Source organism: Haemorhous mexicanus, chromosome 3, assembly GCF_027477595.1.
Source record: "Haemorhous mexicanus isolate bHaeMex1 chromosome 3, bHaeMex1.pri, whole genome shotgun sequence".
In the NCBI taxonomy this organism is placed as follows: Eukaryota; Metazoa; Chordata; class Aves; order Passeriformes; family Fringillidae; genus Haemorhous; species Haemorhous mexicanus.
In genome coordinates this window covers 43,404,874-43,432,711 of record NC_082343.1, presented here as the reverse complement: position 1 = coordinate 43,432,711, position 27,838 = coordinate 43,404,874, and the positions used below count along the sequence as shown (strand labels likewise).

Genomic DNA, 27,838 nt, shown 5'->3' with positions numbered 1-27,838 from the left:
ACCAATACTGAGTAAGAAATCAAATTATGCGATTATGAAATGTGATAACAGCATTTAGCAACCAAACTCTGCACACCCCTTCTGTTCCTACACGGCTCCAGAAACACTTCCTCCTGCTTGTTCCCTGGCACTTGATCTCTCCAAGCCCTCTCCCTCCTCTTGGTCCTCTTTGTGCTAGCAGAGCCCTTCTCCAGGACATGCAAGTAAGGTGGAAGGTGTGGGGGAAGCAGTGGGCCAGAAAGCATCCCTGTCTGTGGTGTGGCTCTCCCTATCCCAGAACACTTTCCCATCCTGGGAGGGGGGAAGCCTCCAATGGTGCTGCAAGATGGGCATGACACAGACCTCGGGACAGGGATCACCTGTCAGGCTCCCAGCCCACAGGGGTACCGGTACACCTCGAACAAGTTTCTGCTGTAAGGGCTGTTTTCCTTACCATGTACACATCCTTCACTGCCAGAGCTGTTCCAACAAGCTCCACATCTCCTTACAACACAGAACAAATTCTGTCATTTAAGTTATCCTTATCTTTGTCTCCCCCTAAAAGACTGAACTTTCCTTTTGGAAGTGCTACTAACAATCTCCATTTCTAATGGACAGACCTTAAAAGTAACAAAGTAAAGTATTTAGCTACAGAAGACAATCAGTGTTGCTCCAGAAACACCAAATAGCATCAAAAGGCAGTTTTAATAAAGATTTTATAGAAAAGCCTTAAGCACGGAATCAAAGCAAACATGAGTTAACCAGAACAACCAGTAGCTTTTGAGTGTCCATGCTCATTTGGCTCAGTCTTACATGGTTTTGTTTTTAAAAACCAAGCAACCAAGCCAGCAAACCCCTACTCCAAAGTGCTTATTTGGAGATCTCTGCAGAGATATACAAGATGAGTGTGTAATGCTTGCCTGGGACAAAACTTCAGAGAAGTATTATCTTCATTCCAAAGCAGGAAATTTTGAAACATTAAGAGGTTTTGCTGGACAGAAAAATCATTGTGCAGTTCCACTATTAACTAATAATCCATAAGGATACAGAAACAGATTTATGTCCAATAAATGTTTGGAGAACACCTACTTCCAGTTCAGAGTGAGTAAGATATTGCTTTTTCCAAATTCCTTCAGTATAAAAGATATATTTATATTAATCCATTAATTTATGGATTAAATGAGTATTTTACTTACAGCCAATAAGCTGATTCTACAAAAAGAAATGCTTTCTTCAGCACATATTGACTAATAAAAATAGCCTTATAACCTTCTTAATAAGAACTCTAATCTTTATTTATAAAATGGTAAATTCTAGTCTTCATCCCAAGGCAGAATGGTACATAAAAATCCTGTAATAACAAATAAGATTAAAAAATTAGGATATGGTGGATAGGCAAAAGGCCCCAGAAGTCTGTGTTGGTAGCAATGTGAATTCTCTTAGGCATATTGTCCATTTCACTATGCATCATAAAGTTCATTTGCTAACTTTAGATGATTTAATTTTCTTTATGTCACGGCTTTGCAGAATCAAGGTCCCATTTCTGAATTTTCCAACTTGTCCTGCAGGCCAAATGCTAGGCACTGATTTCTTCCTCTTGGCCTTCCTGAAAGAGGGAGAGGGGAAAAAAATTAAAAGAAACAGCAGAAATACAGGTAAATGCTTAATATGGTGAAAAAGTCACCTATTTATGCAGAGTTTGGTATTTTGGAATATCACACCATAGCAGGTAAAGACTTCAGAACATTTTTCCTTCACAGACATGCAAAATTTACAGCACATTACAGCACAACTTACATTTTTAAATGTTTAGAAACACGAAGATTTTTGCATAGAGAAGGAAGAGTACAGAGGGAACCTGCTGCACTAGGATTAGGAAATGTCAGCTCACTTTCAAGCCTCTGTATACTGCAGCTTATGCTTTGCAGAAATTATCTCTTAGGGCAAGTGCTCTGAGCAAGTGGTGTCTCATGAATCTGCACACAGGGATTTTCATCCCTCTGACCTCCTGCTGCAGTCTTAAGACGTGTTGGGGCAGAACTGACATACTCTCAAGTAAAGCTGTGGAACTGAAGCCTCTGGAACAGCCAGGCACAGAACAGTGTCACCATTTTTTGAGGAGCTCAGCACCTGGAGAATTTTGTTGCACTGTGATGTGCATGATTTCTGGAGTAAGACTGTGCAATTACATAGGGGAGATACAGTAGGGAGACTGTGTTAAAAACACCTCACCTCTCCTGTTCTTTCTGCTTCTTCTTCTTCTTAATAGAATCACCTTTATGTTCCTGTTTTTAAAGACAGATATTTTAATGAAAAAGGAACAGGGCATGTTGGTTAAACAACCACCCGCACAAAGAACATTCAGTAAATCGCCTTTACTTGACAGAGCAGCAGGTACTTATAGCAAGCTGGGAGACCTTCTGACAGAACAAGTGATGCAACACATTATGGAGCCACTGCCAGGAGTGCCCGGAGCCCTTCCTAATACCTATGGAAAGTACAGCCCACTCATGACCAACGTGCTGTCCTTGCCACGTGCAAAGGAGAGGCTTCCTTCTGGGGCATGTGACAGATCCCAGGGTCAGAAGATGGACTTCCTACCAGGCAGGTGAGTCCTGTCTCCCAGCTGAGGGCAGCTGTCAAATAGCAGGGTTCAGCTGTGACTGGTCATGCACTTTGAGCCACATGACAGAGCAAGAGAAGTAGGTCCTGGGAAAGAGGGTGGCAGGAAACCGGCTGATAGAGCAATTACCAGCCCCACCAGCCTGCTCCCACCTACATGGGAAGGCTCCATAGGGAGGCAGAGAGCAGGCTTAGAGCCAGATGGGCTGTGCTAGAGGATGGATGCAACAGAAGTCTCACCCTTGCTTTAAATAATGAGTAGGATCCTAGATGGAATTGTGCTGATAAAAAAGCAGTTGAAGATCTGGCTCTCTATGGTTAGACAACATGCAACAAACTTTAATTGGAGACCATTCTGTTTCCTCTTAAGAGGAAAGGATAAAAAAAAAAACAAACCCACTGCTGATTTTGTGTCATCAGTCTATCAGCTTGGAAGGGTGAGGCAGTGAAACCAATCACAACACAAGCCTAACTCAGTGTCTTCATACTGCACACAACCAGCTTTTACCAATGAGATTAATCCTGTAGGAGCCAGGAGCCCAATCCACAGGGAGCAGCAGGTGTCAAGCTCAGGCACTCCTGCACCTGAGGCATTATCTGAAGCTCTTTTAAAAAGGGCTGGCTCCTACATGATGCCTTTTTCTACAGAAAATTTCATACAAACCTTTTCCTTATCAGCATCTTTCACTGCTTTTTTCTCTTTCAGTTTCTCTTGATAAGTCCTGTAGTTCATATGTGTCTTTTTGGGGGGCTGCAACAAAGATTGGGAGGGATACTGCTGATTAAATTTTTAAATAGCTTCAAAAATTATTCACACACTTGCACAGACAGCATTTTTCACATGGGGGTGGCAAAACATTAGAAATGCTTATTTCCTTTTGGGTGAGAGAATTGGACTTAAGAGACATCAGGTAATCACAAATTGTTTCCTTCTTGGTGAGGAGAGCAGAGAGAGACAATACTGTTCTGATCAGTCCTACAAGGTTTACATACACACTCTGTGCAAAAAAACCCAACCCACTTCCTAAAAAACACCCAACGCATTATTTTTTTCTTTTATACTAGTTATGATGAACTAAAAACTTTTCTCCACCTTTATCTGTCTGTGAGCATGAAGATTGAAGAAGTGAGTCTCACTCTTCAACTTAATTTTTGAATGGCCTGATTAAAAATTAGTAAATGCTGTTTTTTAGCCTGACCAGTCATATTTCATCTGTAATACTTTCCTGATAACACAACCATACTAATTTTCTAATCATCTACAGAAAATAGTCAAGACAGAACAGATGACGTAAAAGTAAGGATGAAGTGGGAGAAGGGTCAGGGCAGGGGTTTTAAAAGAGGAATACCAAAGCCCCTCATGCTCTTTACTGCTTTTCTGCATTGTAACAGTTGGGTGACCTCCAGCACAAACCAAGGGACAATTACCTTGGCTCCCAGCATGATAGCACGCTCCTGTTCCCAAACACGTTGCTCCTGCTTCTTGTAGCCAGTGATTCCAAACTTGTGCACTTCCAGGCGAGCCTAGAACATTACAGAAAACTGCAGGCATTTCATAATGTCCAACCTGTTGTAAAACAATGCCTGGCAAAGTTCAATGAAGTCATACTCCTGAGGAAATCCTGGCTAATACTGGAAATTGGCACGCTATAAAATAAAACTGAGTTCAGAGCTATACTGCAGAGCAGTTAACCACTGTCCAACTAATCTCTGGATGGTGAGAACTGTAAGAGGGACAATTTTCAATTATCCTCATTTCACATAAAGTAACACATGGAATGGATTTCTTCCATGTAAAAAATGAGCACTAAATCACTGAGAAATATGGAGGGGAAGATGGTGGTTTGACTACACACATAGGTAGAGTTAACACTACACAAGCATACCTTGGCAAAACCACTAATGAATCCATAATCTTAAATCAGTGATTGAATCCCCACCCTTCTTAGCAGTACAGAGCTCCATGCAGAATCTCCAGAGAGAGATTCCACTGAATCATAACACATCCCTGAGCCGTGATTAGGAACACAAAACAACTTGCACAGATCTGTAAACAAATTAGTAGCTAAGGTGGCCAATGCTAATTATGTTCATGTAAGAACAGATGAGAATAAAAAGACAAATGGGAAAAGCCATTTGTTGTTTCAAAAACAGATGCAAATACACTTTTTTTTTCCTTCCCACATGAGATCTCAGAGATTTAACACCATAGGGCAGAAAGAACTATGTTAAACATTATGGGAATTCAAGCACCTTTACACATCCCCCTCAAATTCTCATTGGAAGATCAGAAAGAAAGGCCATGAAATTACACACTTCTCTCCACATGGAGCAGCTGACTGCTGCCAGCCTGCTCCTCCTTTGGTGTGGCATGTAGCCAGAAGTACCTATTAGGAAATCCTCTCCTACAAGAGAAATTTCCTATTAGGAAATCCTCGCCCACGATCCTCACCTAGCCATTTCTGGAAAGGTTTCCTATCAGTCCCACCGTAGCTTTCTGAAGTATACCTGTGCACATAACTATACACTAAACTAGTGACATTAGTCTGATCCTACTGACTTACCTTCTCAAAGTTAAATTCTTGTCTGACTGCATTTTTCTCTTCATTCACTATCTGGGTCTATAAACAAAACAAAACATTTCAAATTAGTATGACAAGTAACACCAGTTTAAATGGTGACTGGGATAGCTTTCTGAAAATCAGTGAAATGTAAAGTCAGCTGTATGGAATAATACACAAGTTTCTAGCAGCATTTCTTTCTAGCTTTATTATCAGGATCTGTTAAAAGAGACAGTTTCAATGGCATTTTTCCAGGTAAGTAAGAGCAAAACTGCCACATGTGAGCTATATAATCACTCATATGTCCATTTCCAAACCCAAACCGAACAGCTACTATAGGATAGCTCATGAATTTTAGCTCACTGTCATTTTATTTGAGACAGAGCACTGACTGATAATAGTGCATGTACTCACAGCTGGGGCAATATATAGAACAAGCTTAATTCCTAACTGCATGGACATATATTAGTGTCCATATCCAGCTTCACTAATGCCAGAGAAACACCTCCAAAGGATGCATTGTCGGCAATGGCAGAAGCCACTTAGCGCAGGCTGAAGAAAGAACTTGCTCAAAATGAGCTCAGAGAAAAGTATATCTTCTCTACTCCACAATTTACACAGACACCTTCCATCAGCAGTTCTCAGTCTGGAGGGGCACCTTACAGGGGGAACACACTATATCCTAGAAAGAAAAAGAAAAATGCCAAGGGAGAGAGTTCCATGCTTGCTTGTTACAGGAATGTCCCACATGGGACACTGTGGAGCAGTTACAAATCTCCCAGGATTGTCTTAGACCGTCTGCTTTCTGACTTCAGGGAGGATGTGCCTCTGAGCCACCTCTCTGAGTGGAAGCTCTGCCCACTCCCAAGCATGCTGATGCAGGCAGGCAAACTGCCATCTGTTCAAGAGATTACCCTGTTCACCTTCCCTGTTTGCTCCCAAAGGTACAATCCGCTTAGAGGAAACAGGAGTACTACATAAGCATTACAGCTGAACTGAAATACATTTCATGCATTTCCTTTTCACTCTCCAGGACCTCAGGGCACAGTAAGTCACAGGCTCAGGCCCAAGGGTTACATCAGGATCCCTCTGCATCCACCACAGACAAACTCCTCTCAGCTCTGCAAAGGCTTCTATATAGAATTGCAATTTCAACCACAAATACACCCAGTTATCTTCAGAGCATTTTGCTAACAAGCATAACACTAGTATTTTCAGGTAAAAAAACTCAGGCTATAAAAAACTTAAGAAAATTTTTAGAGGAAAATATGCTGGAAAAAGCACAAAAGTTTATGGATTCAAACAACTGCTTGAGTCTCTTGAAGTCCCCAATTCCAAGCAATCAAACCCCCAATATCAGTAAGCCTCTCTGAATTCAAGACAGCCATATGTTGGCCCATCAGAGCTTATTTTAGAATGGGCTTCTGATCTTATGGCCATAAAGACAACTCAAGGAAAACAACCAGAGAAGCTATAAAATCTGGAGACCAATCAACCCCTCTGCTCAGCTTCCCACCAAACCTATCCAGACCTCCCTGCTGAAGGAACTCACCTACAGTTTTTGGAAGTTCAAAGAAGTACAGCGGTAACAAACCAAACCAGAGGACTGAGATCTAATGCAGTCATGCCTTCCCCCACTGACTACCCAACACTCATCCTCCAAGAACAAATGCTGCTTGTCAATGGCCCAGTGCTGCTGTGATGCCAGAGAAGAGAAGCAAGTTTTGGCACCTCTCATCCACAGCTATTGACAGGAGCAGAGCAGTACACAAAACTCCTGGGCACTGAAGTAACCAAGAGGCTTAGCCTTCCATCTCTTTTACTTCTTGCCGCAACATGAGGCCTGTCAGCAAATCAATTTAGTTTGCTGAAATGCGCCTATTTCAAACATAGGATTCTTATCCAGAGATCTGAAATTGAAAAAATTGTCTTCAAGTCCTGCCCCCTCCCCCGCTTCATCCTGCCCCCGTTTCCAGCAGCCCCACTGGGAATCAGCAGGACCAGATGCCATCGAGCTGAGCACGCGGATGGCCAAAGCATCCAGATTTCCAGGCAGCAGCATCACAAGAGGGACAAACCCAGGCACGGCAAGGGGCTGGCGCCGCGCCCAGGGAGCGCAGCCCGCCCCACGGCGCCCACCCTGCGGGCAGGGGCGGCTCGGGGGCAGCAGGGACCGCGCCCGCCCGGCTCTACCTGTGCTCCTCCGGCGGGCGCTGCCGAGGGGCCGCGCCGCTCCTTCCTCTTCCTCCCGCGGAACACCACGACCTCCACGGCGGGCGGGGCGGCGGGGGCCGGCGGGGCACTGCCGGCGGCGCTCAGCTCGGCCCGCAACTCCCCGAAGAAGCCGCGGGCCCCGCGCCGCCCGCCCGCCGCCGGCTGCGGCTCCCATCTCTCCTCCTCCTTCTCCTCTTCTTCCTCCGCTGACGGCGGCACTGCTCTCGCTTCGCCGTCCTCTACAGCGCGCCGGGCGCCGCCAGCCTCCTCACCTGTGCCAAGCACATGCTGTGGGTCAGCTCCGCGCCGCCGCCGCTCCGGAGCGCCCACGCCCTGCCCCCTCCCCTCCCCTCCCCTCCCCGACCCCAGGGAGAACGGTGGTGCTGGCGCAGCGCCCGGCCCGGCCCCGCTCACCCACCCAGGTCGTAGAGGGCGCCGAGCACCGCCTCCAGCCGGCGGTGCGGCTCCCGCGGTCCCATGGCTGCCGCGGCGGACGGACGGGCCGGCGTGTGACCCCCGGCGGCTCCCGTCGCACCCGACATGGCGCCGCCCATGGCGCGGTGCCCCCGCCTTCCGCCGCCGCACCGCACCAGGCAGCCGGGCCGGGGCGGCGCGGGGCCATGGGCGCCGCGGGAGGCGGCGGCGGGCGGCAGGGCAGCGCGACGGGGTAGGGCGGGCGACCGGGGCGCGGGGCGGCGCGGCGGAGCGCGAAGGACCATGGCGACAGCGGCGGCGGCGGCGCCCGGGCGGGCGCGGCGAGGGGCGCCCATGTACTCGGTAGGCGGCGGCAGCGGCGGCGGCGGGAGCGGTGCCGCGGGGAAGGGGCTGCTCACCTCACCCGCGCTGCGGCAGTGCCGCTCTCTCTGAAGGGGAATGACGGCGCTTGGCGCAGTCTGCCCCTCCATCCCTTACCCCCGGTTCGTGTCCCTGGGGAAGGGGAATCGCGCTCCGGAGGGAGGGACGAGGCCTTTCCCGGGCCCCGGCGGGACCGGACGTTTCCCCTCACCAGTTCACCTTGCCGCATGCCCTTCGCTGCCTCGGCTGCTCCTTCACTGCCTGTCGTGACAGTCGCGACAACCAGAGCTCCCGATCCCGAGCGCCGCGGCTCCCCTCAGAGCTGCTGCGGCGGGCCCTCCGGGCTAGGGCGGTGGGAAGTGTCTCCCCCTTAGGGAGGCAGTGTCCCGGAGCGGCTCTCTGCGGTGGCAGGTGTCCGGGCACCGGGCGCTCCGCAGGGCTTCAGCCCCGCAGCAACCTATCCTGCCAGCCATGGTGAACTCAGCGCTGTGAGGTTGTCGTGGGCATGGAGTGGCCGAAGCGGGTTTTCCCGTGTTACATAGTGAAAATTACTTTATTGACCTTGTTCGTTCCCTGCAGCTCCTTCGCCAGCCTCAGACGAGGAGGTTTAGGTGTGGGGTGCTAAACCCTACCTCTCACTAGCCTTTGGAGGAGGGGACTGGGGAGACAGGGAAACGGCTCCTTGTTTCGACAGAGTCCCAAACTTCTCTTCTGTGTCTTGTCTGTGTGCTGGTATCCCAAGGGCATCGTGAGCACCATCGTTACATTGCATATCCTAGTTATATGGAAGCAGAAGAGTTCCAGGCTCCTGCTGTTTTGCTTCAGTACTTCTCTGCTGTCGCAGTAACAGTGCATGCCACTGAATCTTCTGATGTCCAGGTTTCCAACAGTGTGTTTTCCAAGTGTGTTCTCTACCAGCTGGCAGTTTAAGCTGGAACAACAGCTTGGCTATAATGTGTAAAAGCACAGTTGTAAATCTTAAGTGTTTGGTAAAGTGTGTGGTTTGGCTCCCTCAGTGCTCCTTCAGAACAGGGTGTGAAAATAACTATTGCCATGGAGAAAATTCAGTTGCACATCAAGTCTGAAGACCTCAGATGAAGAGCAGAGGCAGAGAGGTGATTTTTCAATGGGCCATGGCCCTAGCAAAACGCTGCTCACAGGAGTTGTGCTGGGGAACAGCTGTAGCAGTGCAGTGACTGCTGATGTGGCTGATCATGCCCGTGCTGAGTGCTGCCTTTCTTTGTCTGGATTTCATGTAGTTGCAGATTGCAGGATTTTAACTTTCTGTAACTGACATAAACATTGCTTAGATGTTCTGAGTTATGACTTGTCACATACTGATCTGAGTAGGTGATACTTAGAGTCATTTTCTGCTACTATTTTGAGCTTTTTTTGCCATTATACAATATAAAGGATTCATTTTTGTTTTATTTTAATCAAGGGGATTGATATAAGGTGTCAACAGCAACAGATGGCTGATAGAAACTATTTGCAGTCATCTTAACAGATCTTAGCTTACTCAGCTCTTGCAAAATACTAACGAGTTGAAAGCTGTGAAAGAGGGGTTGAAAGCTGTAGTGGTAAATCATGCAGGACAAAAACCCCTAAAAGTTTTAATACTTGTTTGGGATTCTTTTGAAAGTCCTTGCGGAGTTTGTTCTGCAGTTACTATGAGGTAATTTTCTAAACTGCAGCTGTGGAAGGAAAAGTTATACAATCTACTAATGCAGTTACATTATAGTAGGATTTGTGTCCTCCAATAAAACAAAATTGACTTTTGATACAGATGAGCCTTTGAAGGATTTTTTTTTTTTTTTTTCATTCTTAAGTGGAGATATTCGTGATTTGAGTTGTTTTGTTTTGTTCCACCAAATGTTACCTTGTGGTGATGAATGGACAGGAGCTAAAGGTTTGCTCTCTACAAGTGTCAGCTGCTCTGACAGTGTTGCTGATGTGGCTCTGGTTGGCTGGCTGGCAGTGAAACCCGACTCCCTCTCCCAAGGTTGAAATCCCAGCTGCCACTGTAGGGCATTTTGCTTGTCTGTTGCTGGTGTTCCCCTGAGTGTTTGCTGGCCAGGCTTTCCATTCAACACAAGAAAAGGTCACTGAAGGAGCTCATGGAGCATGTTTTATCCTTCATTATCAGTTTGGTTCTGCACGGGTCAGATATAGAAAGGAGAGGTGGAATGAATGAAAAGATTGCCAGTGCCACCCTTCAAGTGGAACTGTCGAGGAAGACATAAGCATTTTTATTTTTAATATCTTCTAATAAATATGCTTGGTTGTAAGTAATACTTTTTTTATTTAAGAGAGGCTTACTCCAGTTGTCTTACTTACTTACCTGGTGGCTGTTGCTGCTAGTTTGAAGCTTGGAGAAATACCGTTTCACTCTTGGGAAGACTGAGGGGTCATTCATACAAACTGTACTGATAAAGAAGTTGATAGGAGAAGTCTCTCTCCAGCGCAAAGGTCTACTGGCTCAAAGGGAAGAGTTTTGTCTGAATTTCTTGCAGCAGGATGGATCCTCAATTAGTTCTTGATGCCCTGGGGTTTTTCCTGCCTAGCAGTGGTGGTACTGATTACTCAGAGGCTGTGCTCCCTTTTTACCTACGTGTGCACTGTATTGCATTCATGTGGCTGACAGTGAGGTGATTTGGAGGTTCTTTTAATTTGCTCTTGCCTGGTAATGTTTCATGTACCTTACATCCAAGCTGTGTGAAAGCTACAAGTCACCAAGGCCCCAGATGCAACTTTTAAGTAGGAGGGATTATTTTCTGTGTGTTGATGATTGGGTTTTTTATAATGTGGATCATGGTATTGTCTTAATGAAGCTGTGAGAGTTGGAATCAAAAGTCTTTTAGTTAATACCTATTAATTATGGAGAGGCTGGAGGCAAGGCACTTCAGCTTTAAAAGGCCACATCTTCTCTCAGTTTTTTTCCTGTTGTGTGGAATTAAGTAACGTAGCATAGGGTGGTTTGAAGATCTTTGCAGTTGAAGGGATTAGAGTAAGGGTTTTTTTGGGGGGGAGGAAGAATTAAGTAACATTGGCATAGGGTGAGTTGGGGATCTTTGCAATTGAAAGGCATTAGAGTGAAGGGGTTTTTTTGAGGGTGGGAAGGGTGTGTGTGTTTGTTTGTTTATTTTGCTTTTTAGTTTCTTTCTGGATCACTTTTGCAAGCAGGTGGTGTTGGTTCCTGCAGTCTCAGAGTGTAGCATGCAGACATTATTGAAAGCGAAGAAGAAACCCCGAATGTTGCGGAAATAGCGCATATCATTATTTTGGTCCTGTAGCCAAGGTCACCAAATAGCTTGAGACAGTGTCTCATTCTTCATTTGTATGTTCCTAGCAGAAAGAGCTCACATCAAAGAAGAGAGATGAGTTTGAGGATATCTTGGAGGAAAGACGGTTGTCCAGTGACTTGAGATACGCCATGAAATGTTACACCCCAGTGATCTACAAGGGACTTTCACCTTGCAAGCCAAACGCTATCAAAAGTGCTGTTCTCCAGTCAGAGCAAGTTCAGTATGTTATCAAGCAGGTGAGTCTGGACAGTGAGCTCTGAGATGAGGTGGATTGAACACAGCCAAGCTTTGTGTGGCATCAGGGAAAAAGAGATTGTTGCTGACCTTGTTAAAATGGTAATTGTAGTTTGGAAGATGGTCCAGTAAATAAATAACAGGCAGGAAAAAGAAAATACTGGAGTTGCCACTAAAACTGTCAGGTTCATGAAACAGTGTTTTGATTTTGCATATACAACACGTCATCATTAATTTATCCAGTGTGCCTGACTTCTTTTTTCTCTTTCTCCTCATACTCCACTGTTCTCACCACAGAACAACATTGTGAAAGACATTAGCACTCTCCTTCCTAGCAGACGTTTTTGTACTTTGGGGGTGTCTTGTAGGAATTTTATCGGTTAATGATGCATTAATGAACAAGTCCTAAATGCTGCTTTCATTAAAATGAGAGTTCTATATCACAGATAATTCTTTGAATTAGAAATACTGTTTAAGATGCAACCATATTCTTTGTTCTAACATGAAGGGCAGCCACTACTTTATAACAAATAAAGTATTTTATGGTTAGGCTTGCTGATACTTTGCACTGTGTTTAAATACCTGAAATATGTGTGTGTGTTAATCAGCAGCATAAACTAATTTCAGTAGCCATAAAAAATAATTGCAGGCATGTAGAAATACCTAAAGTGTCTTAGTTAGTCCTGAGTGACAGGCTACGGTAAATTTTTTTCTATTTGTTTCTTTTAATGGCTAGTATTACCTGTGATACATCAAAATGTGTTATAATGTGACAAAGTAAAGTATGTCACTCTACACCACAAAGTAGTTCTGTTTCCATTATGGATTGCTAAGTAGTATGAAAGCCAAAAAAATCTTTCAACTCCAGACACTAAAAAATTTACTTAAAGAAAATACTTTACAGAGGATTTGATAGAAAGATATTTGCGTGATGTTTTCTTCTGAAGTGCTTTTTTGATAGAAAATTGTTTTGATGGATATTTCCTGGCTGCATTGAGTGGCTGAAAGGCGTTAGCAGACCTGTCGTTGCAGCCTGGTTCCCGGTTTTGCACTAGAGGTTACTGGAAGTTTCTAACTGAGAGCGTCCTGGGCAATGTGCCCAGCCCTCTGTGATCAGGGTCCCTCCTGCCTGGGCAAGGTTTGCACAGCTTTACACAGGCGTACTTGAATTTGTTCTTGTGCCAAATTGTTGTGGTTACTAAAGTTCAGTGTGGGAAGTTAAGGTCGTTTTTTTGTTTTAGCTTTCTCTATGTGACTGGTCTGGGGTTTTGGTTTCTGATTTTGGGAAGTTCATAGTTCCATAGTGGATTTGCCCTTAAATCACACAAGTGAATGTATGGTAAGCCTTTTGCTGGTGAATGAGAAGAGAATCTCTTCCTGCTGAATAACAAGAGGAATTTTTTGGCTTTCTAAGCAAGACTGATTTTATCAGGCTTAAGTGGAAGCAGTTTTTAGCTTCTTTAAGTGGCTAAAATAGTCAGTTAAAACTACATGTGGAAATATGTAGGATATGGGTAATGCATTAAAGAAAACACATTTGACCTAGTAGATGTGATAGTAAGGTATATGGAGGTAGATTGAAGGAGAGGGATTTTCTCATATGTCATAAAATGGAAATAATAGGTAAGCAGCACTGGCTTCTAAACAGAGATGTGCTTTTTTGGAGGCTTTTTCTTCTGATATTCCTTTCCTCCTCTGTGTTGAGTAAAAGTCATGTTCCTTATTCCATAACAGTAAAAGGCTTAACTTTTCAATTAAATATTTCTAGATTCAATTATCAAATTGGAGGGATGGCCATTATTTAAGTCTGTTTCAAGGAACTTCAAAAGGGAATGTGCATGGCAACAGAAGAAAGATCATTGATATGCACAGTGGTAGAGACAGTGCATTGTGTGCAGTTCAGCTCTCTATTGCCAAAAGAATGCATCATAAAGAAATGGAAGTGTGATATGGCTGAGGTTCTTTGTAAACTCTAACCCAAATGCACTTAAAATACTTACATTTTGACTGTCTCTACAAACATAGGCTTCATTTTACTATTGAAAGAAAAATGCACAGAATCTTCTTCAGACTGATAATGTAGGAAATATTCTTTGAACTTAAATATCTTCTGAATATGCTGCAAGTTAAAACATTCATATGGGGGGAGGATTGTTGTATATCCTCCCCCCACCATTGATATCTAAGGTTATTTTGGTTTTTAAGCAGCTTTACCTTGGCTTTGCTGGCTGGCACCAAACAGATTCTGTATGACTAGATCCACACCTATCCCATAAAACAAAATCTTGTGAACTATTGCAGTAGTTCTCCCATAGTAGCTGTGGCACATTAGAACGGTGTGCATGGGCAAGGAGAAAGGAACAATTTGTCACTGCTGTTTTTGTTTCTCCTTAGTTAGCAAAAGAAATGGGAGAATCACCTGATATTATTCAAGAAGAAGCCACAGAAATCCTGGATGAGATGGGCCACCGTATGCAACTAGGAGCTGTCAGATTTTTTGCCTTCACTCTGAGCAAAATATTTAAACAGCTTTTCCAGAGAGTTTGTGTGAATGAAGAAGGAATGCAGAGAGTGAGTACTGGTGGGAGGAAAAAGTTAAAATATTTTCAGACTAGTCACTTGGACAAGAGTTCTAATCACAAATAACAAATGTGAAAAATACCCTCTAAAAAAAAAAGAAAAGACTGCACTCACTTTTGTTTATTGGTGTATTTCTTACTAAATGTGGGAGGAAAGACAAATGATATGTAAGTATTTTAGAGGCAAACAGCTGTCAGGATTTTTTGTATATTTTCCAAATGCTTCCTATAATAAGGAATACCATGTGCCTGTGAGCATGTTAAATCAGCCACTGAGAGAGTGTTTTCTCTCTGATATTATAAAATAATAATGCATTTAGCTGAATTGAGGGTCACAATATAATATTACATGGCTGTTCAGCAAAACCCTCATACAACTAAGTGTGGTGAAACACTGTGCACGTCTGAGGCATGAGACGCTTTAGGGTTTTCCTCAGTTTCTGGGAGCCATTGTCCTCCTATTTCATTTCAGCATATTGGTTCTGGAGGGTACCATGCGTTCCCTGGAGGTCAGCCATGTCAGTCCTGACAGCCCCTATTTGGTTTCCCATCCTCATCAAAAGGAATTGGAATTAGACTATCCCATGATGGGGTGCCCCTAGTTTTTGAGTCCTGTTATGCTTGGGAGCCTCAGGTTGCTACTCTGGAAACAACTGCTCCCAATTTCCAATGGGTTCTGTGCTGAAAGATCTGTATTGATTGTGTGGACAGAGAAACAACCCTCAAGGCAATGGGGTTTTGTTTGCCTTAAGCCCTGTGCAGGTCTATATTTGCAAATTTCAACAGTCAGTAAATATTGGGACAATACTGTTTGCGCTGTTCTTTTTCAGTTGCAACACGCCATTCAGGAGCATCCCGTGGTGCTGCTGCCCAGCCACCGAAGCTACGTAGACTTTTTGATGCTCTCTTATTTGCTATACACGTATGACTTGGCCTTGCCTGTCATTGCAGCAGGAATAGGCAAGTATGTTTTTAACAATGTTTTCAGGGTTCAGAGAATTGGTAGCATTCTCTGGTAGCTGCAGCTCTAAGTAGTTGTGTGTTTAACTTCTGCTCCAAATATATCTTGTTAAATCCTCCTTGGGTAAGTTGCTTATAGTGTCTGAAAGCTTCTCATTGGTGCTGAGTCCTGTCAAAGGGGAATTTTTTTCTTAGCAAGTTCGCCCAGAAGTACCCCATCTGTAGACCTGAGGCTGGGGCAAAGATAAGGGTTGTGAAGAATACTTCTATTTGCTTTTGTAGCCTGGTAACAGGGAAGAACTTACCAGGTGCTACTGTGGGTGCAGAACTTTTTGTGATACTTCATACAGTTTAAAGTGCAGTCACAGCAGCCACATAGAAAGTACCAGACACCTCATGCTTGTTTCTGATGTGATTGATTCCTTTGAAGTGTTGGCAGATTTTTGTGACATGCTGAGAACAGAGCTGGCAGGGAAGTGATATGGCATATCAGAGGTCAGGATTTTGGGCATACTTAGTTGTAAAGCAGATGAAGCCAGTATATTTGTAGAAAACAATTCTTGAGGGCTGGAACAGTAAGTGTCTTCCAAGTTAATGTACCTGTTGATAATCTGGATGCTGTCAGCACTTAGAAACCTGATCTTGGAAGTCAAGAGTATCAAACAGGCCTTCTAAGCAGGCAGAAAACCACCTCAGGTCTGGTGCAGCACTGTTACCTTACCATGCACAGGTAAGGTAACCTAGCAGAGATGCTGGAACTTTCTGCTTTGACTAGAAAAGCAGACTACAGTAAGAAGTTAGCAAGACTAATAGAAGCTGTGAGAACGTGCTTGCTATGGAAGAGGAGATTTCCCTGGTCTTTGAGTTTGCTGCATCTGAGTGATGTGGGTTAGATTCACAAGTCCATGTTTCACAGCTGCCTTGATCAAGATGTTGCAGTTTGCCTGTTGTGTATTGTTCAGATCTGCTCCATGTTGTTATAGGTGTTGGTGTAATCCTTTACTGACTTGGATTAGAGTATTTTTGAGTTTTGGACCTCAAAATAGAATGTTAAGATACTATTAGTTTAGCTTACAAGGATTTTTTTTTCATGATTAACATTTTTTGAATGCTTTGGGTGCTTCAGGGTCAAAGCTCTCCTAAAGAATTAGGGCCTTTTAGCTTGATGCTGCCTGCAGATGTGTATTATTTTAAATTCCTGTGGAGAAAACACAGTTCTCTATGGTCGTAGTTGTATTTCATAACTGCATATCATGTTAGAGGTTGACAAGATGTGGTTTACAACGTCACTCTCAAATCAGCACTTGTGCTGAGTGGAGAGACTGTCCTGATACAGGTGGTAAGTGCCTTTGCTTTATTAGTTATCTCTTGGCTTCAAGCATACAGAGAGATCTGTAGGGATTAGCTAAGGGAAGGTAAACAGCTGCCAGTACATCCTCATTAGCAGGAATCTAGCTGGTGTTGGGATGATGTTTCTGGCACCTGTGACATCTTCAGGGCAGTCATTGTCAGTGTTGCAACTAGAAATGTGAATTTATTTGACGGAGTGAATATCTGTTCTCCAGTGTTTCATGGATTGAGGTGGCAAGGAGGTTGGAATGGCGTTGCCATACAAATGTTGCCAGCTTATGTGTGGACTCGTTTTAAATGCTTCCATAAGAACTTTGCTAACATTAAATGTTTCTTCCTGCTTTTGACAAGTTAAGCATTGACTATCATTGCTTAAAGCTGAAAAACTATAAAATAATTTTAGCTGGTTTGGTGTACGTCCCCCAAAATGATGAGTCAGGATCATAGAAGGTGTAATGTAGTTTAATTGGCTGCCTAATTTCTGTGCCTTCTGGAATATGTTCAGTAGGAGCTGCTTTTTTCTAAAGATGAGTAAGACAATGTACTTGATAAACTTAGTCTTTATTATGGCTGAATTCTGGCCATCTAAATTATGAAAATAAATTGCTCTCTAAGTGAATGCAGCTTAAAAAAATTGGAAAGCATATTATAATATGTCATTCTTGTCTGTATAAGTCTTGCTAGACAATTTGAAAGCAAATAAATGTCTTGGCAACAAAGGAATCCTTGAAAGAGATCTTCTGTATTCTGGTAATCAGTGTGATAGAAATTTTGTGGTTGATTCTGCTGGCTGATATTAATCAGTAAATTTTGTGTTGTGGTTTTGTTTTTTCTTTGATTGTTTTTCAGATTTCCTAGGAATGAAAATAGTCGGTGAGCTGCTACGAAGGGCAGGTGCCTTTTTTATGCGACGTTCCTTCGGTGGGAACAGACTCTACTGGGCAGTGTTTGCTGAATATGTAAAAACGATGTTAAGGGTAAATAACTTGCTGAGATCTCAGAATGTGTACTTAAGAAATACTCTGTTGGAACAGTTCTTGTAAGATATGCAGGATGTCTTGGCTGTGTGACTAAAAGTCTTCATGGTGATCTGAGTAAGTGCTTTTTACCTCAGATTTGCTGTAGGTGAAGACCATGTGTGCACTCTATTATTATTACACACTTCAGTAAGTGATAAACAAATTACTGCTTATCAGTTGCTTTGTATTGTGTGCCCATATCTTGTGACAGACACAATATTTTCATTAATTAAACTATATGGAAAATACAATAGATGAATGTAGGCTTACAGATGACTGAAGTTAGATATGTTTGTCTTTCATTAAAAAAACAACTTACTTACATTTGAAGTACTTAAAACTATTTGTGGGTAATAAAGAAGAAATGTTTTTTCTGACTGGATTTTGTTTGTTTGTTTGTTTGTTTGTTTTACTTTTGAAGAGTGGCTATGCCCCGATTGAATTTTTCCTTGAGGGGACTAGAAGCCGCACTGCCAAGACTCTGACTCCAAAGTTTGGTATGTTTATTTAAGATTTGGAATTCCTAATATTATTAGTGTTTTCATTAGTGGCTATGTGCTTTGTAAGTTCTTTGGATAGAAAGAGATGTTAAAGTAGCGGGAAATTGGGAAAGTCTGCTGGAGTATGGAAAAGACCATGGCTGGGTTCCAAGGCCATACAAAGAACAGCAATACATTTCACTTGCACTCTACTGCTTTTGCAGGCACAGTGCATACCTATTAGCAGTTTCTAAAATACAAAGATATCCTTTTCAAAGTTAAATTGCAGTTGCTTTTCCCTCTTTGAAAGAGACAGGTGATTAATGTTTTCTTTCCCAATTGGCAGGTCTTCTCAGCATTGTGATGGAACCCTTTTTCAAACGTGAAGTCTTTGACACCTACCTTGTTCCCATCAGCATCAGCTATGAGAGGATATTAGAAGAATCTCTCTATGCATATGAACTCCTAGGAGTCCCAAAGCCCAAAGAATCTACATCTGTATGTAAATTCCTTAAGAACAGAACAGAAGTGGACTTGTACACACCCTGTAGCACCAGGATTTAAGTTTTCCTCTTCTCGTTTTCATAGGGGTTGTTAAAAGCCAGGAGAATCCTCAGTGACAATTTTGGTACCATACATATCTACGTTGGCCAGCCAGTATCCCTCAGAACCTTGGCATCTGGGAGGATCAATCGGTGCCCATACAATTTGGTTCCCAGGTACTGCATCTTTCCATGGTGTATGCACAGGAAAAACACTGGTTTAGTCTACACCTATGTGAACTAAGATGTTCTCTTGTACTTTGTTTTCATCTTCTCTCACCTCCCTCCATCTGACTGTTCAAACTGCTGAACCTGTTTGGTCTGAGCAGAGGCTTATTGTGCTTGTGACTGGGTGTTTCTGAAATGAATTATTACTTGTGGCTTTCCCTGTGTTGAGAAGATGCCACTTTAAAATTTAATGGTGATGCATGAACCAGGCAAAACTCTGATTTCTGAGAATGTAGTGCTTTTAATTTTCTGAGAATGTGGTGCACTTAAAATTTTCACCTTTCTCTCACTTCTTGCATTATTCCTGCAAGCTGTTAAGTGATCCAATGTCAGGGAGAGCTGTAGCTGTGACTGGATTGTGTTGCCTTTGCAGTTTTTTCTGTAAAACATAATGCTTTTGAATTTTGTTTGAAGACAGCAAATACACAGCATCAATACAGAGGTCTGTGCTTCAGGTACTGTCATGCAGCTACTGATGCTTTTGCTCTATACTTCTGTTTTACATAGCACATAGAATCACCCTGCAGATGCTAGATGCTGTAAAGTTACAGATTTGGGAACAATATGAAAGAAATAAAGAGGGGTGTTATTTATATTAGACTTTTTGAGCTCTTTACCCTAAATTGCATTGTTTTTTTCAGGCATCTTCCCCAAAAGCCATCTGAGGATATCCAAGAATTTGTCAGTGATGTAGCTTATAAAATGGAGCTCCTGCAAATAGAAAACATGGTTTTGAGCCCATGGGTGCTAGTTGCTGCTGTCCTGCTCCAGAATTTGCCAGCTATGGAATTTGAGCTTCTAATAGAAAAGACTCTGTGGCTTAAAGGCTTAACACAGACTTTTGGAGGATTCATTGAATGGCCTGGTATGCAGAGAAAGTGTTATTTCTGTTTCTCTTGTTGCTTATGAAGATAAATTATATTTCTATGGAAGCAGGTAACAGCTTTACAGAATTCTTAGAGTTATAAATGGATTTTTGGATATGCTGAAAATCATGCTGAAACCTGACAGGTTTTGACTTAATGTGTTGAAGATAATACTTTGAAAAACAATTAGGTGGGAACAGAGCAGACATTTTACTGTTGTATCATGAAGGGAGGGAAATTATCATGTGAGAGGGAAATTTTAAGGCACTTTAGTATTAGAGTACTATGGTTTGTGTAGTGTCTGCCTTTCTGACCTATGTGTAAGTCACAGGCAGTTGTCTGATCTACACCACCTAACTCTGTGTAGCTACATTTCGTGCTTGGTACTGACAACAGTATAAGTTGTTACTGGTGCAAAGAACTAGCAGAAACAAATGGGTGGAGGAAATCAAAACTCTCAGTTGTCTGTGTATTTTTAAATTTCATTTTATCTCCAGAAACAATTATCACTTTTGAAGAGAAGGCTTGTTTGGTGGTTTTATTAATATATACACACCCCCTTTAATATCTCTATATACGTATAGTGTGTGTGTATATATATATATATATATATATATATATATATATATATATATATATATATACACACACACACGTATGTATAGTGTATATATTGGCTGCTGAAAGACTGATTGTGCTTTCAAACTTTGTTTGAAGTTTCTCTCTCTGAGCCAGAGTGACACAGGCAATTTTAGAGCCTCAGGATGTAAGTGGTAAAGCTAGCAAGGAACTGTATTGTGTAATGCACGTGGCTAGGGTGCATTTCTGCTGTAGGTAGACTTAAGCCAAGGATCTTTGCTTTTGTAGTCCTTAGTATAATCAAGGATCCCTCACACAACTACAATAAAGAAATAGGAGCATTCTACTGGTATAAAAGAGCTCTGTCACCTCTGGACAAAAAACCACTTCTTTCGGGGATTGGCGCTACACGGAATGCAGGCAAGGTCTGCTTCTGCCAGACTGGTAAAAGCAAGAATTTCATGGCAACACTTGAACAACATTTCAAATCTTACTACACAGTAAAAAAAAACATACTACATCCAGATTTGCTTATTTGTTTTGTTTATTTTCCTATCAACAGTTAGTAAGCGTTAGCTTTAGTAGAGTTGTCATGTAGTCAGGGAATAGCAAATAGGCGCAGTAATGATGTGGAGGAGGGACAAGAGCTGAGTGGATTTTGTTGGAGCGCGCTGTCTGTGCTCGAGGCATCATTTACATACGGGGTTTGTTGTTTTGGTTTGGATTGTCAATTTAAAAGAAGAAATACATTTTAAAGGCCAATTTGCTGATGCCAGCAACTGCATGTATGCTCTGCATTCTTCGGTCTCCAAACAGCTGGTTATTTCTGCCCTTGTCATGCTGGTTGGTCATTACAGGCAGAATATTTGCACAATTTTATATTCAAAACAGGAAGTGTAAAAATTGCTTGCACAGACTTCTGCTTCCTATTGCATTGAGAAACTTGGGAGCTTTAGCAAAACTCAAACGAAGTAGGTTGAAGGAGTAAATAAGATGCAAGGAGACTCTACATGAAATCTGTGTTAAAGGAAGGGAATATTATGTGTTTTTTCTGTCAGAGGCTATATTGATTTGATGTGCCTGTGGTGCTGTGAACATATAAAGTGTATTTTAACATTCAATATGAAGTTTTATTGCTTTCTTGTCAAATTGTTTCCAATTTGATGCAGGGAATGTTTCTCATGTTATGTAACAATATTTATGCTAAGAATTTTTATAAATTTAATTTGGGATGAGGCCTTGCTTATGTATGAGAGTTGATGAAAAAGTTTATAAAAAGATTTGTACTTCTGATTCAAAACTTGTAGTGTCAGAAATGCTTAAGCAGAAGCATAGTCTCTGTTTCCATCAAACAGATATATCCTTTGTCTATTTAGAGGCTCAGAATATTTGTTCCAGAGACAAAGGAACAGTTACAATTTGCAGTTGTTAGTAAGTGGAAGAATTCAAAGTGTTTTAATTATAGAAATGTCTGAGATTTGTTCTCTCCATGTCATACATGCTTAGTTTGCCAGTTCCTGGTCTGGATTCTATTGCAACAGCTCTCTGAATGTTTGGTGTAGTGTCTGAAAACCAGTGCATTTTGAGCTGTTTCAATAGAGTTATGCTCCCTTCTGCAACTTCCTGAGTGTTGTATTTGCCTCCTAGATAACCTGTGTGCCAAAAAAGCAGTCCTGTCTGGCCTCACCCTGCATTCCAACATTGCTAGCCTTGTCGATGGCCAAGTGGTCCTGAATGACAAGGGAGTGGAAGATGGGGCTGTAGGGGAAATCGTCTTCAGGCACGCGCTGGCCGTGCTCATGTGTGCCACGTACAGGAACCAGCTGCTGAACGTCTTCGTGCGCCCGGCCCTGGTGGCAGTCGCCTTGCAGATGGCACCCAGCTTCAGAAAAGGTACACTGGGGCTCTGAGAAGCTGCTGGCTTTGCTCCTTGTGCCATCAGCTGGGAGAGGAGCACCAGCTTCCTGTGACTGCTGGTGGGAGCTATCTGAGACTATTATGCTTGGGATAAGGTGGATATGTTGGGAGGGCATGGGGATATTTTGCTTGCCTTTTTTTTGTTTGTTTACCCTTTGATCCTTTGATAGGATTTGATTGTGGCATTTAATGCGTGTTCTGAGAAGCTGCAAGCCCCCGCTCTTTCCTTTTCTTAACAGTTGAATCAAGTGCTTTGAGTACTTGCTGTTCTCTGGGGGTTTCTGCCTTTGTATGTATGCTTCAAATGCCAAGTCCGTATTTTATTTGAAGTAGGTACTCTCTTAAATAAGGAGTAAATGGCTCTTCACTTGCATTTACAATATTTTTTCAGAGGAAGTCTATAGCTGCTTCAACTTCTTGAGAGATGTTTTTTCTGATGAGTTCATCTTCTTTCCTGGCATTTCATTGAAGGTAAAAACATCCCTTATACAAAAATACTGATAGTAATGCAACCTATTAAAATAGAATCTGATTCCAGAGCTCTGCTAAACAAGTGCTCTGTGAAAAACACCTACAGGGATATCACCTTGATCTGTAAGTGGGAGGGAGAACTAAAATGGGGGTCCTTAGTTTAATTGTGAAATGTTGTCTGAATCCACAAGGTTGCCAATGCAATTTTTTTCCTCTATTCCTGAAAAAAACCCTAAAAATCATGAAATTGCCCAGTTCTGAAATATTAAAATGAACTGTAGCACAAGTTTGGCTTTTTTGCATAAAGCTACCAGTCTTCCAGCACAGATCTGAAAATCTGTGTTAAAATGAAGTGTAAATGCTGTCAGGGGTGCAGCCTGTGAAAGTTTTTGAAGTGAGAGCTTTCCTAATGGCATAATAGTTTCTCTCTTAGAGTCTTTGGAAGCTTTACTTGCATCCTTTTTTGCTTGAAAAGAGTTTCCCCTCATTTTACCTCATGCCCCATGCAGGCATCAGTCAGACAAAGCCAGTATTGTTCCTGCACACTGCCTTATTCCAGGGCTCAGTGTGCCTGTGTGCACCCCTAGCACAGCTGGATACTGGCAAGCTGGGAAAACTGCAGGCGGCCCTTGGCTCTCTGCAGGACTTGCTCTGTCAGTTTGTACACAAACCTGCTGGGTCAGAGCTGGCTCTTGTCCAGCCTGCTTGAAATGCAGGTTAAAAGAAGTTTTTCAGTTAAAAATCTGGTTCAGCCTCACACCCAATATAAATTGGTATGTGTAGTTTTTAATTGGATTTTAAACTGGTGACATGTTATTTTTATCAATGCTGAGGACAAATATATGATGGTGATAGTTATGATCTTTCCTGCATTAAAAAAGAGATAGTATAATTTTCACAAGAATGTTCAAGACTTGCAAATGTATTAAAATCCCATCGATTTTTATATAAATGACAATTGGGCCTTTTTTAAAGGCTGACTGGCACTGTTAAGTTTTGTTGACAATTTTTGCCTCTTGCAGCTTTCTTGAAATAGCAGAAAGTGGCAGGGAGCAGGAAGGTGGCTGGCTATGACTGACTTTGCTGGAGTCAGATGAAAGAGTTGGCTGTGATGCTAAGGGATCTTTTAGCCTCCCACTCACCGCTTTATTCACTGATATGTCTGTCATGTCCTTGTCCCATCCCTCTGCGTAATCTGTCCCCCTTTTGCCCGTATTGGCAGTAAAATGGTTTTGACCTTGACATTTCCGTATTTTGTAACTTTTGGGCATTTGTTTTCTGTTTGGTAGAGGGCAAGTCAGTGATCTGTATTATCATTTATTGCAAACACTGGGCATGAGATAAAGGCAAATCCTTAGTTTAAAATAGATAAATAAAAAACACCCACCTGAGGGAGCTCAGTCTGGCTGTTGCAATAGCAGCTACAGCCACTTTCTTTGGGCCAAGGTCTGTTGTGCATTGAGGGACTGCTGTGTTTAAGAATATTTTCCTACTGCCTTTTTATATGGGTATTTTTGGGAGACAGGAAGATTTTTGTTCAAGTCTCTTGACAGCTGAGTGCAGAAATGAAAATGGTGCCCTGTTGTCGTTTCTGTTGGTGATTTTGTGGGAAATGGAAGCTGCACTTCTGTAAATGTTAGAATTTTAGTTATGCATTTCTTGCCCAGGATTTTGAGGAAGGATGTTTTCTACTCACAAAATGTGATGCCATTCAAACGAGTCAACAGGAGATTTACCCTACTGACAAAGGAAGTGGTACAGTGTCTTTCTTGTCAGCTATGTTCAGACCTTTTGTGGAAGGTTACCAGGTATGTTGTCCTTCAGAAAATGATCTCTTTTCTTCCTGAGTTTTGTAGGGAAAGTAAGAGAGCTGTGATACTTCTGTGTAAATAGGCTGAGAAATGCAAAAGTTAAGAAACAGCAGTAATAAACCTTAAACACCACCCTTCCCCAAGGATCCCAATTTTAGCTTTTGGCTCAGACTTGTCCAATTTACCAAAGCAGTAACTACTATGTAATGTGATGGCTCATTGTGGGTTTATAAGAATTATAGGGAGTGTGCTGTTACCAGGTTCATTGTTCTTTTTTATGAGGAGCTCTTGCTTAATTCATGTTATGTGGGTTGTCCTGCCAGGTGTGGAAATGAGTTTGCATCTCCTATCTGATAGCTTTTATGGGAGTCATTAATTCCACCCATTTCTCTTTAAATTCTGATAAAATTAAACATTTACATTCCTGTAGTAAGTAATACATACAAACCCAGAAAGCTAAAATCTCAGGTAAGTCAGTACAAGATTGGTGAGACTGTAGGTGTTTAACATAGTGGAATGTAGTTTGTGATCTGATGTGTGAGGTGTACTGATGTGCCCATTTTTTTTCATCTTCAGAACAGGTGTTGCTTTAAAAAAGTTAAAGTGTTTTTGGTTGTAAGAACAATAAAGTAAAATTAATGTCTAAGGTAGCTATTATAGGAATATGGAGTCTTATTTTAATATTGGGATTCTCTTACCTGTAAAACAGTAATAAAACTTTCAGATGCCCTATGCAATGGTACCTTTTGAGTTCCTCTCCTATGCTTTTCATAGTGGAATAGTATTACTTACAAGGACATGTCTGTTTATAACTCATTGCAAGCTGACAATCTAAAAGAAGGGAATGCTCATTTTCTTGAAAATGTTAGTTAATTTTCAGATACCTCTCAAAGGAAATGAAAGAAGCATTTACTGAGAAGCAGTTTATACCCGGAGTCCGCAACTTTGTCTTTCAACTTCTTGAGAAGGGTGTGTACAGCTGTTACTCAATATGATTTTACAAGAGTAGCCTGTTAATTGAAAATTATAAAAATTTTAATTGTGTTTCTACCATCTCCATAGGGAGTACACAATGTTACGAAGCACTGTCTTCTGACATGCAGAAAAATGCCTTATCAGCTCTTGTGCAAATGGGTGCAGTGAAGAAGAAGAAAATGTAAGTAAAGTTAGATATCTGTGTATAGAAATCTTAGTGGCAATTCTTATTGTCTGAGCTCCTAGTAGAACAGCAGAACCCCAACTGCCTGAGCACCAGAGGTCGACTGGAGTCATAAAGAAGACCCAGTAGTTCCTTTCTGTAGATGATGTGGAAGTGGAATGGCATGCCCTCATAGTGGAAAGACTTCTGTGGGATCTAATAACAAAATTCATTAACTCACTATTAGGCTGCTTCTGATTCCCTTTACCTTTTGGTTTTCAACTTTTCTCCCAAGACTCTGTTAAGAAAAGAACAGCACTGCTTGTTTGTAATACTGTGTGCTACAGTAAGCCTTGTGAGGCAATGTAAGCAATAATCAGGAATACTGGTAGTTTTGGGGGACTTCAGCATTGAACTCGTCTCAAAGCAATTTAACTGAAAGCTTAATCATTTGAGTCTTTTTACACAGTTCATGGTTTATAGGCCTAAGATTAAAATGCACCTGTTGCTGTATTATGTGTTATTCTGTTATCAAATGAATTTGTGTTGTGGTGCTCCTTACTGTGTTTAAAAGTATGATCATGGAACTGCCCAATAGAACAAGTCCCTGCCGTGTCTTGAGTGTTTCACAGAACATAGTTGGCAGCTGATGACCTGAGCTATTTCCTTATGCCTCTGTTCATGAAATAGGTTAAGGTAAATAGCTATAGCTAAATTCCCCTTTCAAGTAAAAAGAATAAATTGAGTGGAACAGAATTTGGGGACTGTGAACAAGAGAAAAGGTAAAGAAACCATGACTGTCCTTAAATTTGATATGTATGCTGGTATGATGAAAAATATTATGTAATTATGAAAATATTTAATTCTGATTATTTGTGTAGAAATTACTGGAATAATAAATATTTGTTGAGTAAACTTTTTGTAATTGTAGGCCCAGTGGATTCACTTACAATGTAAATCAAGAGGCTGTTAGTAAAATCCTGGACATGTTTGGTAAGTGCTCGCTAATCAATTTGAAGAGAGCTTCTCAAGTTATAAATTACTTTGGCCAATGCACATATGTTAGATGTAGTGATTTTAGCTAGTAATTCCATAGACTTAACTGCATAAAAAATGTTAGTAATATTTTTTTACAATGCTTCTTCTGGTATCATTAGCTGCAGCTTTGAATCTCCCTTCTTTATTTCACATACTGGGCAATCCAGTGGCTGAGGCAGTAAAGTAAGAAGTAGTTTATTGGCATGGTGTTTACAGCATGTTGATCAGAAATATTTAGTGTGGGTTTTTTTTTGTTAGATGCTCGGATACCTGTACAGAAACCTGTGGCTGCACGACTCTGAATGCTGTGAGGGGATGTAAGCTCCTGCTGAGAACATGGACCACTGCCCCACTGGAGCAGGGATAGGAACAGACAAGGTTCCCCTCCTGTCCAGCCAGCCTGCAAACATGGGAGGCACAGAGGTGTTTCTTCAGCTGGACAGCTCTCCATTACCACTTAGGAATTGCTGCTGAGGGGCTTAGAGGTGTATGTACATCCTCACCGTGTTTTGTTTTTTAAAACAAATTAAACATTGTCTCTTTTTTTAAAAAATACTGAAAGAGATGTGCACAGCAATGGCTACCTACATACATTTTTCTAGGCTTGTAACTAGGAATGTGATTGGTTTCAAGTATTTCATGGATGTGAAAATTTAACAGGGAATTAAAAACTTGCTATTAAAATTAATAATTAGAAAAAAACATTGCTGGCTGGCTAAATGTAAGGCAAGGCCCTCATGAATGAAGAGCACAAATCAAACCTTGGGCAATAACCAGAACTGATAAATGTGTTGGGTTTTGTGTTTTGGAATTTTGTGTTTGGGTTGGTTTTGGTTTTGTTGGTTTTTATTTTTTGTTTTGTTTTGTTTTCTTTTTTTAAGGCAGCTTGGCATTATTTTAATTACTTAATGAATGTTGTATTTAAACATTGAATTAAAGCACCGTCAATTACGTGTCTGTCGTCTCTTCCCCCCGTCTCACCGCTGACTGCGCTGTCCGTTGAGGCGGCAGAGTTCTGCCCTCGTCTTCCAGGGTTTTTATTTTTCCCACTCCGCTCCCTGCTGCCGCGTTGCAAAGGCGGAGCCGGGACCGGGGCGGGGCTGAGCCCGGAACGGAGCTGGCGGTGGGCGGGGAGAGCGGGGCCGAGCGGG

At 42.1% G+C, this 27,838-nt stretch overlaps 2 protein-coding genes across 3 annotated transcripts; one reads left to right on the top strand and one right to left on the bottom strand.

The window, feature by feature from the left end:
• Positions 1-1,455: 1,455 nt before the first annotated feature.
• On the bottom strand, positions 1,456-7,918 carry C3H1orf131 (chromosome 3 C1orf131 homolog). The gene is made up of 7 exons (XM_059843284.1): positions 7,795-7,918; positions 7,356-7,648; positions 5,166-5,222; positions 4,030-4,125; positions 3,266-3,352; positions 2,212-2,264; positions 1,456-1,585 (listed from the first exon to the last, which is right to left on the bottom strand). The coding sequence occupies exons 1-7, from the start codon at positions 7,916-7,918 to the stop codon at positions 1,456-1,458; spliced, it is 840 nt and encodes a 279-aa protein (XP_059699267.1).
• On the top strand, positions 7,902-27,638 carry GNPAT (glyceronephosphate O-acyltransferase). Of its 2 annotated transcripts, none has more exons than XM_059841555.1 (16): positions 7,902-8,153; positions 11,524-11,712; positions 14,105-14,281; positions 15,120-15,249; positions 17,449-17,576; positions 18,040-18,115; positions 18,444-18,595; positions 18,686-18,816; positions 19,509-19,732; positions 21,960-22,205; positions 22,621-22,700; positions 24,368-24,508; positions 25,381-25,480; positions 25,574-25,667; positions 26,581-26,642; positions 26,946-27,638. In XM_059841555.1, exons 1-16 carry the CDS (start codon positions 7,917-7,919, stop codon positions 26,987-26,989), a joined length of 2,211 nt encoding a protein of 736 aa, XP_059697538.1. In that variant the 5' UTR covers positions 7,902-7,916; the 3' UTR covers positions 26,990-27,638. The 2 variants fall into 2 exon arrangements, with proteins under 2 accessions (XP_059697538.1, XP_059697536.1); XM_059841553.1 differs by having other exon boundaries at positions 11,521-11,712.
• The last annotated feature ends 200 nt before the right edge of the window (positions 27,639-27,838 follow it).